A 16,206-nucleotide genomic window follows, 5' to 3' on the forward strand; every position below is an offset into this window, starting at 1 on the left:
TGCTTGGTCATGATACACTCCCTTAGTTTTTTTGTTTTTGTTTTTGTCTGGGAAGCTCTTTATTTGACCATCTATTTTGAATGACAGCCTTGTTGGATATAGTAATCTTGGTTTCAGATCATTGCTTTCCATTATCTTGAGTACTTCATGCCATTCCCTTCTGGCCTGTAGAGTTTCTGGTGAGAAATCAGGCGTCAGCCATATGGGAGTTCCTTTCTAGTAACAGTTTTCTTTCCTCTTGCTGCCTTTAAGATCTGCTCTTTGTCTTTAAATTTTGGCATTTTAATCATGATGTATCTGGTTGTAGACCAGTTTAGGTTCTTCTTTCTTGGTGTTCTCTGTGCCTCCTGAACCTGTGTGAGTTTTTCCTTTAACAGTTCAGGGAAGTTTTCTGCCATTATTTCTTCAAACACATTCTCTGTCCCTTACTCCCTTTCTGCCTCTTCTGGCAACCCTGCTATTTGAATATTGTTATGTTTCACATTGTCCCACAGCTCCCTTAAGCTGTCCTCTTGTTTTTTTGGTTGTCTGATTGAGTGATTTTTTTCAACCCTGTCTTCTAATTCACTGATTTGGTCCTCAACTTCCCCTAATATGTTGCGTATTCCTTCCAAGCGTTCTTTATTTGTGTTATGTCTTTATTCATTTCTGACCATCCTTTTTTCATAGTTACTATATTTTTGTTCATGCTGTTGAGCTTCTTTGCCATCATTACTCTGAACTGTTTCAGATAAATTTCTTATCTCTGCTTCATTTTCTCTTCTTCTGGAGAATTCTGTTTTTCTTTCATTTGGATTTTTTTTTCTTTGTCTCCTCATTTTGGCCATCTTTTTGGGTTTGTGTTAGGTAGATCCTCTATGCCTCTCAATCTAGTGCAGGACAGTGTCAAATGCTGTTTCTGACTAATTAGACCAGCAAAGACTTAAAGACTCCAGAGACCACCTCTGTCTACAGCAGTGGTTCTCAACCTTGGCTGCACATTAGAATCACCTGGGAATCTTTTTAAAATCCTGATTTATGGGCCTCACCCTCCAGAGATTCTGTTTCTTTGTTACTTCTGGAATTACAACTAAAATACAGAAAAATACAGAAATTCTAGAAACAGAATTTCCGGAGGATGAGGCCCAGAAATCAGGATTTTAAAAAGATTCCCAGGTGATTCTAATGTGCAGCCAAGGTTGAGAACCACTGGTCTACAGACTGATAGGATTCTGACTTTAATGGCTCTAGAGCCTAGACAATTGTCCTCAGGTGAGGCTAGAGTTTTTTTTTCAACAGGGTGGGGTGGTTGCTGCCTGGAGGCTGATTGTTATTTTTAGTCTCTTAAGTGGCCTCAGGGGAATGTGTTTTCCAATAGGATGTGTCAACTGTCTTCCCCCCACGCAAAGCAAATGTCTGTGTGGGAAACATGTCCTCTGCTGTGTGAGGGAATGACTCAGCACTGGAAACTGTGCATATCTGCCTTCTGAGCTCTAACCCCCAAGTATTCAATCCTAGCTCCTGCTCACATAGCTCTAGTACACTCTGCCCTCCCTCTGTGGAAGCACCAGGTGGGTCATTCCACAGGGAATTTTGTGTATTGGCCCTTTAAGAGGGTGCCTGAAATTCCAACTCTCTCTTCTTGGCAGATAACTACCCTGCTGCTTTTCACAGCCACATGTTATGTTGGTACCCTTCTCAGGAGTGGTGATCTCTGCTGGGGAGCCCATCTTGGAGCTTAGACCCCAGAATTCTCAGTGGCAATCCCCCACAGCTGAGATATCTCTCCAGAACCTCAGTTGCTTTCTGTGGGTGCCTGGCCAGCCCTTTTGTGCCTCTGCCCCTCCTACCAGGCTCTATGCAGTCTCCACATTCAGTCCTTGTGTATCAGGGTTCTCTCCTGCGAGTATTCCATTGATTATTATGGAAGTTTTTTCTCTATTTTAGTTGTAATTTCAGTTTGTTTCTGGGAGCATGTTCATGAAGCATCCACTTACTCTGCCACCATTTTTAATCTTCTGTAGTTTTATTTTTAAATTCCATGAGTTTTTGTTACTGCACTGAAAATGCTGGGCAGTGAGCAAGATATTGGAGGGACATCAGGAACAGGAGACAACCAATCCTTTGGCACAGGTATTATCAGACTTCTATTCTTCTATCCAAAACCAAAGAAGAAAAGGTTGCTAATTAAGTTGAAAGTTGGAAAGAAAGGACAGAGATAATATCTTTATAACATGGAAAATCTGCCATCTCCTATATCTATGCACACATCAGAAGGGCAAGAACAGGGCTCTTTTCACATTCTGAACATCACCTAGTTCATTGTTAAGCAATGAAACTGCCCTGAACTTTATCTAGGGTAAATAATTGGGATACTTTTGTTTACATATTTTTCAGTGAAAGTGAAAACAAGCCAAAAATATAAATTGAATTTGAAAGAGAAGGGAAACTCAGGTTTTGAGGAAATACAAGAAGGTCTGCCTACCAGAAATGCATTCTCATTCCTGAAGAATGTTGGTTCTAAACTAGCCTTCTATATAAAGCTTAGAACTGGGGGAGTGTGAAATGCTGTAATTGACAATTGAAAGGGAGAGAAATAAGTCAGTTACACTCTTCAAGACCATACTTACAAAGAGAAAACAGGCACCAATCATGGCTGCTTTGACTCGCACATCTAAATCCGCAGGAACATGAATCCCAAAGTTGTCAGCATTGGTGAAAACATTGTTTACAAACCCGGACCAGTACTTTGAAATCTTCCCAATTGTAAGATTTTCATTAACGGTCTTCACCTTTGAAAAGAAAATAAGAGGAATGTAAACAGATGGTCTTATATTTCTTCACATGCTTATTTCATAAGAGATTATTTTATTCATCGTCTCTAAATGACAATATGATGTTACTCATTCCTTTATATAAGCATAATTTATATATTTAACTTTCCATTTCACTGTTCAGGAATTTTGCTTTCCTGACAGTTTTCTAATCCATCATAAATTTTTATTTTGTTTTGGATATAGATGCAGAATGTAATAGCAATACACAATTAAGGCCAGCTGACCACAAGATGGCAGCAGGTACATATATAGTTTCAATTATGTGGTCTAACCAGAAAGGTAATTCCTTACTGGAGGTCCAAATTTTAAACCTCAATTCCTCATAAAAAAAATAAAGAGAGAGAGAGAGAGAGAGAGAGGGAGAGAGAGAGAGAAAGAAATAGATAAAGGCTTTAGGAGGAATTAGCTTCACTTCTATGTACAATTTGTTAACTTCTAAATTTTATTACTGATTTTATAAATACAAACACATTTAAATTTTATTAGCCATTGCTTAATCTCATTTTTATATTATACTTAGACATTTACTAGCTAATTTCTTGAATAACCAATCATAAGCAATATTTTTGCATTAAAAAGTCCTAATATACCACATAGGAAGTTCAGACTAATTTGACATAAAAAAAGAATCTATAGTCCTCCTCAGCTAGGCGTTCACAATGAAACTTTATCAGCTATTCATTTGCTTGCCTTGTTTCCCATTCAAAGGCTGAAAATGATTCAATATAAACTTTCATTTTCAGTATGTCAGTAGAAGATAGAAAATAGAGAAAGTTACCTAGGACATCCCTATACCCAGAATATTAAAACTCTATGTCTAATTTCTTCTTTGATCATAGGGCATGTTTTTATACTTTATTCTTATTAGAGCCACGCCACGTCTTTTTGGAATGGAGTGGAGTTAAGAGATCTCCTTTTGCAAAATTTTCATTGTTATCTTATGTGAATGCTGTTAAACTGAACATCTTAGGTGCTGCACATGAATGAATAAATAAAAAATTAATATACAGTTTAAATCAGACCATATCCTCTGCCTAAGGTGGAGAAACTAAGATAGTTCATATTGATATGCAACAACTTATTGTTTTTTAACATTCAATTTACATAAATACATTTATGTGAGAATATGTTGTTCTATAAAACAAAGATAGCAGGTCTTATGAACATAACTTTTCAATTGGTGATATTTTAATGGAATATGCTTCTGAGATGAGATCTGAACTGGGGTATGTTACCACCAGGGCTATAGGATGTAATTTATGTGACTCTAAACTATATATATTTGCTTTATACCATGGGTGCTATACTTCTACATAAATAAAATTTTTGTAGTATGTTTAAAAATTCCTTAGTGTTTCTGAAATTATAAGTTACTATAGGGATGTAAAATATTGGTTTATTACATTATTTCACAATATATATTATTTTCTAAATTTATTACAGAAATATTTCATTATTTGAACATTTAAAAGAATTGAATTATGTTGCAACAAATCAGGATCTAAGCGAAAACTTCCTTCATTTTGTCGATCATACCTCAAAATCCACATCACCAAAACAGCCACATGTTGCACAAGGACCAACAATTTTCAAAATATCTTCTTTGTTTGCATTTTGTATTGTGAATTTAGGCAGAAATGGGTCCCACTTCTGTGCCACATAACCAACTACAGTACCAGGAGGAGCTTGGATTTCTAACTGGAAGAAGAAATAATAATAAAATAAGATTCTCTAAGGTTATTGTATTTTAATTTTATTATAATTTAAATTTACTTCTAAACAATATACTTTTATGAAATTATTTTCACATTATACAAGTCATTTTAAATATCTGGTTCTAAGGAAGCAAAGCAGTGTTTATTCATATTTTATAGAAATGAAGAAACTCACTGTATAGATATATGTTTGGTATTATGCACTAAAAGTCCATATCTTTGATCTTATTTCCTAAAGAGAACCTATCCCAGAACTGTCTTTTGAACCTGGGACACTGGATTCTTTGCCGTTTTTGTTCCAATTACAGCAGTTTGTCAAGCATGGAAAGTTGTTTCCCCTGAGGGCCCTAGTATCTACTTCTTTTCAGTTGTTGCCACAATACACATCTATTTTTAAGCCTCTTATCAATTATTAAGTATGCATATTTCTTCTCTTCAGATTGTCAACTTCCAGATCCTCTGTGTTCTATTAAAAGTAAATGTTTCTGAAGAGTTCAGTTATTACACACCTATATCATCACTGTTAACTTTTTCCAAAGTGTTAAAAACAAGCAATTATTGCAATTAAGCATTTTCCCAAATAAAATCCTTTGTATAATAAGCTGGAAGTGGGTGCAAATAATGAAAATTGTTTGCTTTTAAATCAAACTAACTCTCCATCATCAGATCTCATTCTGTCTTTTCTTATTTATTAAGTTAATAGTCTTATGTATATGTCTATAGTGTTTTTGCATAAACAAAAGTAGTTTCAACAAGACTGCTTAGAATTACATAGAATTGTTCTGGGATCCCTTTCAAAGTTATTGGTTTGATTATGACAAAAATTTTTAAATTATTAATGGGTATCAAGATACATCTAATGTTTAATTTATGTGATAATGACTACTATAAAAATAAAACATCAATTATCAGAAATATTCAAATATTCTGTGATTATACTGACTATACCATGTTGGGCCATATTAGATCTTAAATATCCTCAGTGGGAGGATAGAAATTCTTGGGTTCATGTATAAGTACCTTAGCTATCTTATCACTTAGCCAGGTGATTAGCTATAAATAGTTGGAGAATTAGTTGGAGAATAAACTTCCCTAATTATCCTTCTTTCATTAATATTTATTTCCATTGTCCTAAATAGAGTATTTATACACTACTTAATAGAGTATTTGTACACTACTTCATTAAGACACGTAGGCTTGAATAAGAACACGTGGATCAAGTCCCATTTATGAAATTTTCTAGATATGTGATCATAGGTAAATCATCTCCAGTTTCTAAGCATCAGTTTGCTCAACTGCAAAATGTGGAGAGTAAAATCTGTTCTTTATAGCTCATAGAGATGTCATGATACTGAAGATGTCTAAGTAAGTAAATGTTCTTTATCACCTGCATTATGTCAATAAGAGCTATTATTACAGGTCCATTAAAGAGTAATGGAATTTATTATATATTGAAATAAAATAATTGAATCATTCCCTCTAGAACAGCGGTTCTCAACCTGTGGGTCACGACCCCTTTGGCGGTCGAACTACCCTTTCACAGGGGTTGCCTAAGACCATCCTGCATATCAGATATTTACATTAGATTCATAACAGTAGCAACATTACAGTTATGAAGTAGCAACAAAAATAAATTTATGGTTGGGTCACAACATGAGGATCTGTATTTAAAGGGCCAGAAGGTTGAGAACCACTGCTCTAGAACAATAACATTGTCTTTTCCAAACCTTGATGTTTGTCATAAACGAGAGCAAGCAATGTGACATCTGTACTAAATAATATTACCTAACTAAGAGAAACCACCTTAGAAGAGTTCAGTATTACTTGACACTTCCTGAATTTTGCTACAGTGAGAGAAGACAAAGGGACAAAGGATAGATTTGCTTAATGGTGGAACTCATAGATATTACAATTAAATGCTATTAACAAGATTCAGGAAGGTATGTCTCATTTACATGATGCATGAGCTATCTTCACCAATTAACATCACAGAAGCCACTATCATTTTTGGTTGGAAAGGGAAAAAATATTAGTGAATTACCAAATCTTCAAGGTGTTCTGATTCTAAAGGAGTGATGTACCAATCCAAACAATTGAAAGGCCCCATAGTTCTAAATGAATGCCATTTATTAAAGAAATGTTTGCTAATCTTTTCAAAATTAGAAGGGAAAAGCACACCAGAGCCAACCTCTTGTAGGAAGCAAGGACACCAGCAGCTGTCACACCTCAAGGGCCTGTTTACTGTAATCACCTCTTGACCCGAGTTGTCTGTGATCCTCAGAGTGCAAGATCGAAGTGTGGAACAGAAAGTACGATTGAAGCAGACACTTTCCTCCACAGCAAAGTATATTCTTTGTCCCAAGCTGTTTTTAATCTCATATTTGTTTACAGTTTCAGTGCCAAGTATCACTGATGGAGCAAAAAAGAAAATTCATCAAAATAATGCTGTGCTTAGTATCATGCCTTTAAACGAAAAACAAACAAACACAGTGACAGATTATTTATTAAGAATATTGTACTTTCTTTACACAAATCTACATCCATGCTCTAAAACTTGAGCATTCTCCATGAAAGTCAAAGTAAACTCTGAGAACAGAGCTGTGAGATGAATAAATTTTTATTCTAGATCAATGCTCTACTTGGAAACATGCAATACCACTTTCAACTGGGAAAGCAATGCTGTCAACAATAACCGAATGCTGTACTCAAATAATAATTCTGTCATTGGTATGAAATTTATTGGAACAACTCATATGATACTAAGAATTTTGTCTAAAATCTCTGTCTGGCAATATATCTACAGGTGTATGTTATTCTACTATCTATTTCAATTTTGACATATTTTAGAAATAATATCATATGTTAAGAACAAAAATACTCAAGTAATTTGCAAGTTAGTCACACTTGTAAATTTGTTTATTGTTAATTTGCCAATTTGATGAATCACTGATGAAATCATAAAACAGTGGAATTTTGTTTAGATAATTTTTTAAAAATTTAGTCTTAAACTTGATTTCCATTTCTGGAATTATTAAGAAAAAATAAAAGTACTAGCAACCAAGGAAATGATCACATTTTAAAAAAATAATTTTAAGATTAAAAATAATGCTAGATTTCTAACGGCATATCACCAAAGACTTGGAGAGTTTTATGCTTTTAGGCTTATTTTCGTCAGCCTAATAATTTTACTTTCAATGTTTATTTTTTAAAAATAAAATAGTGCTATTTTTAAATAAAGTTATTCTAAACATTTAACTATCATTTATAAAATATTTAGATATAAAGGAACTTCTGAAACCTAAGATATTTTCAACAACTTTAATAGAAGAGGATACACTTACTTCCAAGAAGCTCCACCTGCTGGTGCACAACGATCAGGTCTAACTGTGAGGGAGACAGAACCGGGAACATTACATCACAACACTGAAAACTTGTGGGGATATTCTTCTTTTTCTTTTTTCTTTCTTTCTTTTTTTTATTTTTTAAATTTGAGAAGCATGTTTATTTTCACAAAAAAAACAGGAAACATGGAAATTGGATATTTGTTTAAAAGCTCAAAAAATATTCCACTTTATATGTTTTAAAGTTTATACAACTGGTCCAAAAAAAAAAAAAAAAAAAAAAAAAAAAAAAAAAAAAGCCTACCTGATTCAGGAATTGTATTCTCGCTATAAATACCTTAAAAAACAGAAAATATATATGAAAATGTTCTTTTCAGATATTTGAAAAAAGGCCTTATAGGACTGTGGTACCTAAGAGAAGGAAGAAAATGAAGTAAATCTTACAACTGTCCTATATTACTACAGGAGTCTGTTTCCCAGCCCCAGCAAAGGCTGTGTAAAACGAGTCTAAGAATCTTGCAGAGCTGAAGAGACAGCTATTGGAATTCAGATAGGCTGAAGTAGCTTTACTATTTTTTCTTTTGTGATTTTTATCTTTTCTTTCTTTTTTTTTCTTTATTAATTAAGGTATTACATATGTGTCCTTATACCTCCATTTCCCCCCCCCCCCCGGCCATGCCCTCACCCCCCTGGTGTCTGTGTCCATTGGTTAGGTTTATATGCATGCATAGAAGTCCTTGGGTTGATCTCTTCCCCTTAACCCCACCCTCCCCTTCCCTCTGACTTGTGACAGTCGGATCGATGCTTCTCTGTCTCTGGATCTGTTTTTGTTCATCAGTTTATGTTGTTCATTATATTTTGTGGGGATATTCTTAACCAGTTTACTAGACTATATACAATTAGGTCTAACTGTTAAAGATGACATGAAGGCTATGAAACATTACATCACAACATTTTGAAAACTTTTAGAGATATTATCAACCTGTTTACTAGAGTATATAAAATTAGATGCTTTTCATGTTCTCTATTATCAAAATAGTTGAATACAACTCACATTTATTTTATCTGATTATTTATTTTTAAATATATATTTTTATTGATTTCAGAGAGGAAAGGATAGGGAGAGAGAGATAGAAACATCATTGATTGGATGCCTCCTGAACTAGCCCCACTAAGCCTCAAGACTGCAACTTGGGCATATACTCTGGCCTGAAATCAAACCATGACCTCCTGGTTCATAGGTCGATGCTCAACCACTAAGCCACGCTGGCCAGGCACAACTCACATTTTATATTAAAAAAGAAAGTAAAATGTTGTGTTTTTTTTTATTTAAGTGAAAATAAGAAATTACAAGAACCTTGAAGATTCCTATGCAGATTTGCCTAGAATATAAATAGAAACTGTGCTTAACTATGCTCTCTTTTTGTGGTAATGGATAAAAGAGTAGCTGTTAGAATCAATACTTTGAGAAGATTTTTAAACAATCTCTGTGAATAATAATCCCTGTGATTTTTAAAAAGTTGATTCCCCTTATTTTTATAAGAAAACGAAATAAAACAACAAGGATCTGAATGTCTGGCCGCTTGTTCTAACCCTGCCTAACTTTACTCCTACTGGGTCATGCAGCAGTTCATTGCCCTCAATTACAGCAGAAAGAGCTTACTGTGGAAAATTTTTCATTCACATCTCCCTTTGGACTAGAAAAAAATCAAATATCCTGCTGATGTTGATAAAATATCAATTTAAGCAGAATAAAAGTTATGTCACTAAATGCATAACAGTAAAACTTTCCTTACGTAATTAGAAATGAAGTCCATTTACAGGGATACAGTATCCACACAATTGAGAAATGACTATATTAAAAAGTAGGTAATGCAAATTGTTTTTAAAGAAAATAATAAAAATGTGCTTTTAGAATGAATGAATGAATTTGTATATATTTTAAATTTGACATTCAGTACTTGAAGTCATAAATACAAAATCTAATGCTGATTGTCTTTTCTAATGTTTAATTTTCTATGTTGCCTTTAAATGTACTTTATTCTCTTCCACATTAATACACTCATATGTAATTGTTAAGTTGAAGTAGACACTACTAATATTTGGAATTGGGCATCACAAAATCAAAAAAGTTGGAAGTTACCTTATTTTGTTTATTCTTATATATACTGACATGAAGGTAAAACTAATATTTCTTTAATTCAAATCTTGTTATTGATAAAAGTGTGCATGTGGCCTCTTAAGATTTATAACAAATATTTTCCAAAAATAATTTATGATTTTAAATATTCTAAAACCTATTTTAACAATTATGCAAATAAAAAAATTAGAACCAACCAAATGAGAGAATGCATTTGCAAATAACAGCTCCAGCAAGGGGTTAATATAAAAAATATATAAAGAACCCATACAACTCAACAATAAAAAAGATACCAAACAATTCAATTAAAAATGGGCAGAGGACCTGAACAGATACTCCTCCCAAGAAGACATAAAAATGGCCAACATATATGAAAAGACATTCAACTTTACTAGCTATTAGGGAAAATGCAAATCAAAACTACAATTAGATGCCACCTCACATATGTTGAAATAGCTATTATCAAGAAGACAAGTAAGTGTTAGAGAGGTTGTGGAGAATAGGAATCCTCATTCACTGCTGGTGGTAATAAAAACTTATACCACCACTATGGAAAAGAGTATGGAGGTTCCTAAAAAAATTCACAGTAGAGTTACCATATGACCCAGCAAACCCTCTTCTGTGTATCTACTTGAAATTTTTGAAAACATCTATTCTCAAAGATATATGCACCCCTATGTTCATTGCAATATTATTCACAGTGGCCAAGATATGAAAACGAACAAAATGTCCTTTGATAGAGGGTTGAATAACTAAGATATTATATATAGAAGATATATATATATATATATATATATATATATATATATATATATTGATATAAACTACTAATAAAGGAATATGCAAATTGTCCAGGACCCCATCACAGTAACAGTAACAACTGAACAGCAGGCTGCATGGGGTGACCCGACTGGCAGGGGGGGTTAGTGAGGGATCACCAAACGACTCAACAGTAGGCTCTGTGGGGCAACCAGGCTGGCAGGGTGGGGAGGCAGTTAGGGGCAAACAGGCTGGTGGGGGGGTGGCAGTTGGTGGCAACCAGAACAGCGGGCAGGGGCAATTAGGGGTGATAAGGTAGGCAGGCAGGTGAGCAGTTAGGAGCCAGTGGTCCCAGATTGTGAAAGGGATGTCCAACTACCAGTTTAGGCTCAATTGCTGGGATCGGGCCTAAACTGGCAGTCGGACATTCCCCAAGGGGTCCTGGATTGGAGAGGGTGCAAGCTGTGCTGAGGGCCCCCCACCCCATGCACAAATGTCATGCACTGGGCCACTATTATATATGTGTGTGTGTGTGTGTGTGTGTGTGTGTGTATGTGTAGATACACACACACACACACACACACACACAATGGGGTACTACTCAGCCATAAGAAAGATGAAAAACTGCCATTTGTGACAACATACATGTATGTACCTTGAGAATATCATGCTAAGCAAAATAAGTGAGATAGAAAAAAAATTAAGAACCATATGATTTCACTCACATGTGGGATATAAAACTGAAAGCAACAAATGAACAATCAAGACAAACAAACAAACAAAATCTCATAGACATAGGCAACAGTATGGTAGATACTAAAAGGAAGAAGGGTAGAGGTATAGTTAAGTGTAGAGGGGGTAGACTGTATGATGTTGGAAAGAAATTTGACTTTCATTGGTGGGCACACCATAGATGTATTATAGAGTTATAGAGTTGGAACCTATATAATTTTATTAATGTCACCTCAATAAAATTATTAAAAAATTATAATCAGTTTTTCTAGTGTACTATTGTTTGTTCTGGTCTCTTCTTTTGAGAAAAAAATGGAGGGCTTTGGGAAAAGAATACATTAGCCTCATAAAAGCTATCCATGATGATTTACCAGTGGATATATGTAGAAGTAACTTAGGAATGAGGGAAGAACTATGAGGGCAAGACTAAGGTTTTGAATTTAGGAATTTTGAATATTAGTGTCATGGATCAAGTTTTAGTCTTGAAAATGAGAGGCCATCAATTAAGATCTGCTGTTCAGAAAAGAGATTACAAACAGTGGTGAAGAAAGTGGATGCTGCATGGAAATGCTCCCAGGACCAAACTGAAACTACAAATAAAATATAGAAAAACTTCCTGATGACTGTGGACCAACAGTGGTGACCACATAGAGACAGGACAAAAGTGCAAAGGTGCGAAAGGGCTGGTGGGCTCCCACAGACAGCAACTGAAGTCCCAGAGAGATATCTCAGCTGTGAAGGGTTGCCACTGAGAATTCTGTGGTTTAATCCCCAAGATGGGCCCCCCAGCAGAGAGCACCACTCCTGAGAAGGGTACCCACATAACATGTGGCTGTGAATTTCCAGGAAGAGACAGCTAGAAATTCAGGCCCCCTCTTAAAGGGCCAATGCACAAAATACCCTGTGGAACCACCTACCTTGCGCTCTGGCGGAGGAAGGGTAGAGTGGACTAGAGTAGTGTGAGCAGAAGCTAGGATTGGGGACACAGGGGTTAGAACTTAGAAGGCAGACACCCCCAGTTTCCAGTGCTGAGTCATTCCCTCACACAGCAAAGGACATCTTTCCCACACAGAGATTTGACTTCCTGGGGGGAAGACAGTTGACCTACCCTATTGGAAAACACCTTGCCCTGAGGCCACTTAAGAGACTAAAAATAACAATTAGCCACCAGACAGAAGCAACCATCCCATCCTGTTGAAAAAAACTCTAGCCTCACCTGAGGACAATTGTCTGGGGTCATTAAAGTCAGAATCCTATCAGTCTATAGACCAGTGGTTCTCAACCTTGGCTGCACATTAGAATCACCTGGGAATCTTTTTAAAATCCTGATTTCTGAGGTGGTCTCTGGAGTCTTTGAGTCTTTGCTGGTCTAATTAGTCAGAAACAGCATTTGACAGTTTCCTGCACTAGAGATTGAGAGGCATAGAGGATCTACCTAACACAAACCCAAAAAGATGGCCAAAATGAGGAGACAAAGAAAAAAATCCAAATGAAAGAAAAACAGAATTCTCCAGAAGAAGAGAAAATGAAGCAGAGATAAGAAATTTATCTGAAACAGTTCAGAGTAATGATGGCAAAGAAGCTCAACAGCATGAACAAAGATACAGTAACTATGAAAAAAGGATGGTCAGAGATAAATGATGACATAACACAAATAAAGAACACATTGGAAGGAATACACAACATATTAGGGGAAGTTGAGGACCGAATCAGTGAATTAGAAGACAGGGTAGAAAAAAATCACTTAATCAGAGAAACAAAAAGAAAAAAAAAATTAAAAACAGGAGGACAGCTTAATAGAGCTGTGTGACAACATGAAACATAACAATATTCAAATAGTAGTTGTGCCAGAAGAGACAGAAAGGGAGTAAGGGATAGAGGATATGTGTGAAGAAACAATGACAGAAAACTTCCTGAAACTGGTAAAGAAAAAAACTCCCACAAGGCCCGGAGGCACAGAGAACACAAAGCTAGAAGAATGCAAACTGGCCTACACTCAGACACATCATAATTAAAATGCCAAAAATTAAAGACAAAGAGAGAATCTTAAAGACAGCAAGAGAAAAGAAAACTGTTACCTGGAAAGGAGTTCCCATAAGACTGACACCTGATTTCTCATCAGAAACTCTACAAGCCAGAAGAAAATGGCATGAAGTACTCAAGGTAATAGAAAGAAAGGATCTGAAACTAAGATTACTATATTCAGCAAGGCTATTATTCAAATTAGAAAGTCAAATGAAGAGCTTCCCAGACAATGAATAAATAAATAAATAAATAAATAAATAAATAAATAAATAAATAAATAAAGGCTAGAGTACATCCACACCAAGACAGCATTACAAGAGATGCTAAAGGGACTGCTAGATGAGAAAAGATAAAAAGAGAGATACCTAGACATAGAGAATTAAAATAGCAATAAATAAGTACGTATCAATAATAACTTTTAAAGTAAATGGATTAAATGATTCAATCAAAAGGCATACGATAGCTGAATGGATACAAAAACATGACCCAACTATATGCTGTCTACAAAAGACCTACCCCAGAACAAAAGACACACACAGGATGAGAGTGAAGGGATGGATACAATTTTTCCATGCAAATAGAAAAGAAAAAAAAAAGCTGGAGTAGCAATACTCATATCCAATAAATTAGACCTCAAAATGAAAGCCATCACAAGAGACAACAAAGTCACTACATAATACTGAAGGGATCGATCCAACAAGAGTATATAACCCTAGTAAATATATAAGCACCCAATATAGGAGATTCTAAATATATAAAAAACCTGCTAGAGGACTTTAATGGAGAGATCAATAAAAATACAGTCATAGTAGGGGATTTTAACACCCTGCTGAATTCACTGGATAGATCTTCCAGACAAAAACTTAACCCAGAAACAGTGACTCTAAAGGACACACTGGGTCAGATGGATTTAATTGACATTGATAGAACATTTCACCCCAAAGCTGCAGAATATAAATTCTTCTCAAATGTACATGGGTCATTCTCAAAGGTAGACCACATGTTAGGACACAAAACAAATCTCTACAAGTTTAAAAAGATTTAAATCATATCAAGCATCTTCTCAGAACAATGTGGAATGGAATTAGATATCAACTACAGTAAAAACACAGAAAAATATTAAAACACATGGAGACTAAATAGCATGTTATTAAACAATGAATGGGTTACCAACAAGATTAAGAAATAATAAAAAAACAACTTCCTGGAAACAAATGAAAGTGAACACACAACAACCAAAACCTCAGAAACTAAAAAAACAGTCTTGAGAGGGAAGTTCTTAGCACTACAGGCATATGCACCACTCCCCACCAAAAAAAAAAAAAAAAAAAAAAAAGTCAACAACAAACTATTGTTCTAGCCAGTTTGTCTCAGTGTATACAGCATTGGTCTGTGGACTGAAGGGTCCCAGGTTCAATTCAAGCCAAGGGCACATACCTGAGTTGCAGGTTTAATCCCCAGTGTGGGGCGTGCAGGAGGCAGCCACTCAATGATTCTCTCTCATCATTGATGTTTCTATCTATTTCTCCCTCTCTGAAATCAATAAAAATATATTTTCAAAAACCAAAAACAAACTATTTAACCCTACAGCTTAAAGAACTAGAAAGAACAAGAAAAGGCCAGAATAAGTAGAAGGGATGAAATAATGAGGAGTAGAGCTGAAATAAATAACATAGAGACTAAAAAAAAAAAAAAAATACAAAGACTCAAGGAAACCAAGAGCTGGTTCTTTGAAAGGATAAACAAAATTGATTTACCACTAGCTGACTCATCAAGAAACAAAGAGAGAAGGGAAGATGGCGACTGGCAAGATGTCAGGGAGGTGGAGAATGTGAGAGAATGAGAGAGCTAAAGGTGAGTTTGTGAATGTTTGTGGTGTGTGTGTGTGTGTGTGTGTGTGTGTGTGTGTGTGTGTGTGTGAGTTAGAGACAGTTAGATCCTGCAGGACTTTCAGGGGCCGGAGGACCTAGTGATCATACACTTTGAGGCCCCATTGCTGCTACAAACACACATGGGCAGCCAGTGCTGGCACAGAAACCATGCCATCTTGAAGGGAAGAACTGCTGTGACTAGGATCCTAGCCTCACCACCACCCAAAATGGCCTCAGGTGCAAAACGGGAACCTACAGCCACTCTGAACAAAGACATGCTACCACAACTGCAGACCCACAGACACTGAGACTCCAGACATCCAGGCCACAGATTTCTGTGAGTCACAGAGTGCATCCTTCTCCCCACTGGCCCACTGCAGAAGCATAGGGCCTGCGTGACCTGTGACGTGCGAGCAGGCCACCTGCCAACACAAGGTGGCTGTGCAACCAGGGCCCCCTAGCAGACCAGGGACTCTGATTTTCGGCATGCAAAGTGAGGCTGCACCCAAGAGCCAGTGACTCCGATTCTCGGTTCTTGGCGCTCACACACGGGGACTCTGATTCCTGGTGCATGCTTGAGGACTATAATTTTTGGCACATGTGCACAAGGACTCTGTTTCTCAGCACATGTGTGCAAGGACCCTGATTCTAGGTGCATGAGCAAAGCCACACCAAGCACCAGTGACACTGATTCTAGGTGCACGCAGCTCCCACAGACCCACAACAGCCACACACCTCAGTGTTTGAGCTCTTCAGAGATACTTAGGTGGCGCGATGTTCCTGCTGCACACAGCTCAGGCCCCCATA

The 16,206-nt window shown here is 36.2% G+C and overlaps 1 protein-coding gene across 1 annotated transcript in view; it reads right to left on the bottom strand.

Moving 5' to 3' along the window:
* Positions 1–282: 282 nt before the first annotated feature.
* Positions 283–16,206, bottom strand: part of PLSCR5 (phospholipid scramblase family member 5) — a 34,996-nt gene continuing 19,072 nt past the window's right edge. Inside the window, exons 3-7 of the mRNA XM_036348492.1 lie at positions 7,873–7,915; positions 6,720–6,940; positions 4,353–4,514; positions 2,606–2,771; positions 283–353 (exon numbers count right to left, since the gene is read on the bottom strand). Of these exons, the coding sequence (XP_036204385.1) occupies positions 283–353; positions 2,606–2,771; positions 4,353–4,514; positions 6,720–6,940; positions 7,873–7,915 (663 nt within the window). The remainder of the gene's footprint in view (positions 354–2,605; positions 2,772–4,352; positions 4,515–6,719; positions 6,941–7,872; positions 7,916–16,206) is intronic.

The sequence above is a fragment of the Myotis myotis genome, unplaced genomic scaffold, assembly GCF_014108235.1.
Source record: "Myotis myotis isolate mMyoMyo1 unplaced genomic scaffold, mMyoMyo1.p scaffold_m19_p_2, whole genome shotgun sequence".
Taxonomy (NCBI): domain Eukaryota; kingdom Metazoa; phylum Chordata; class Mammalia; order Chiroptera; family Vespertilionidae; genus Myotis; species Myotis myotis.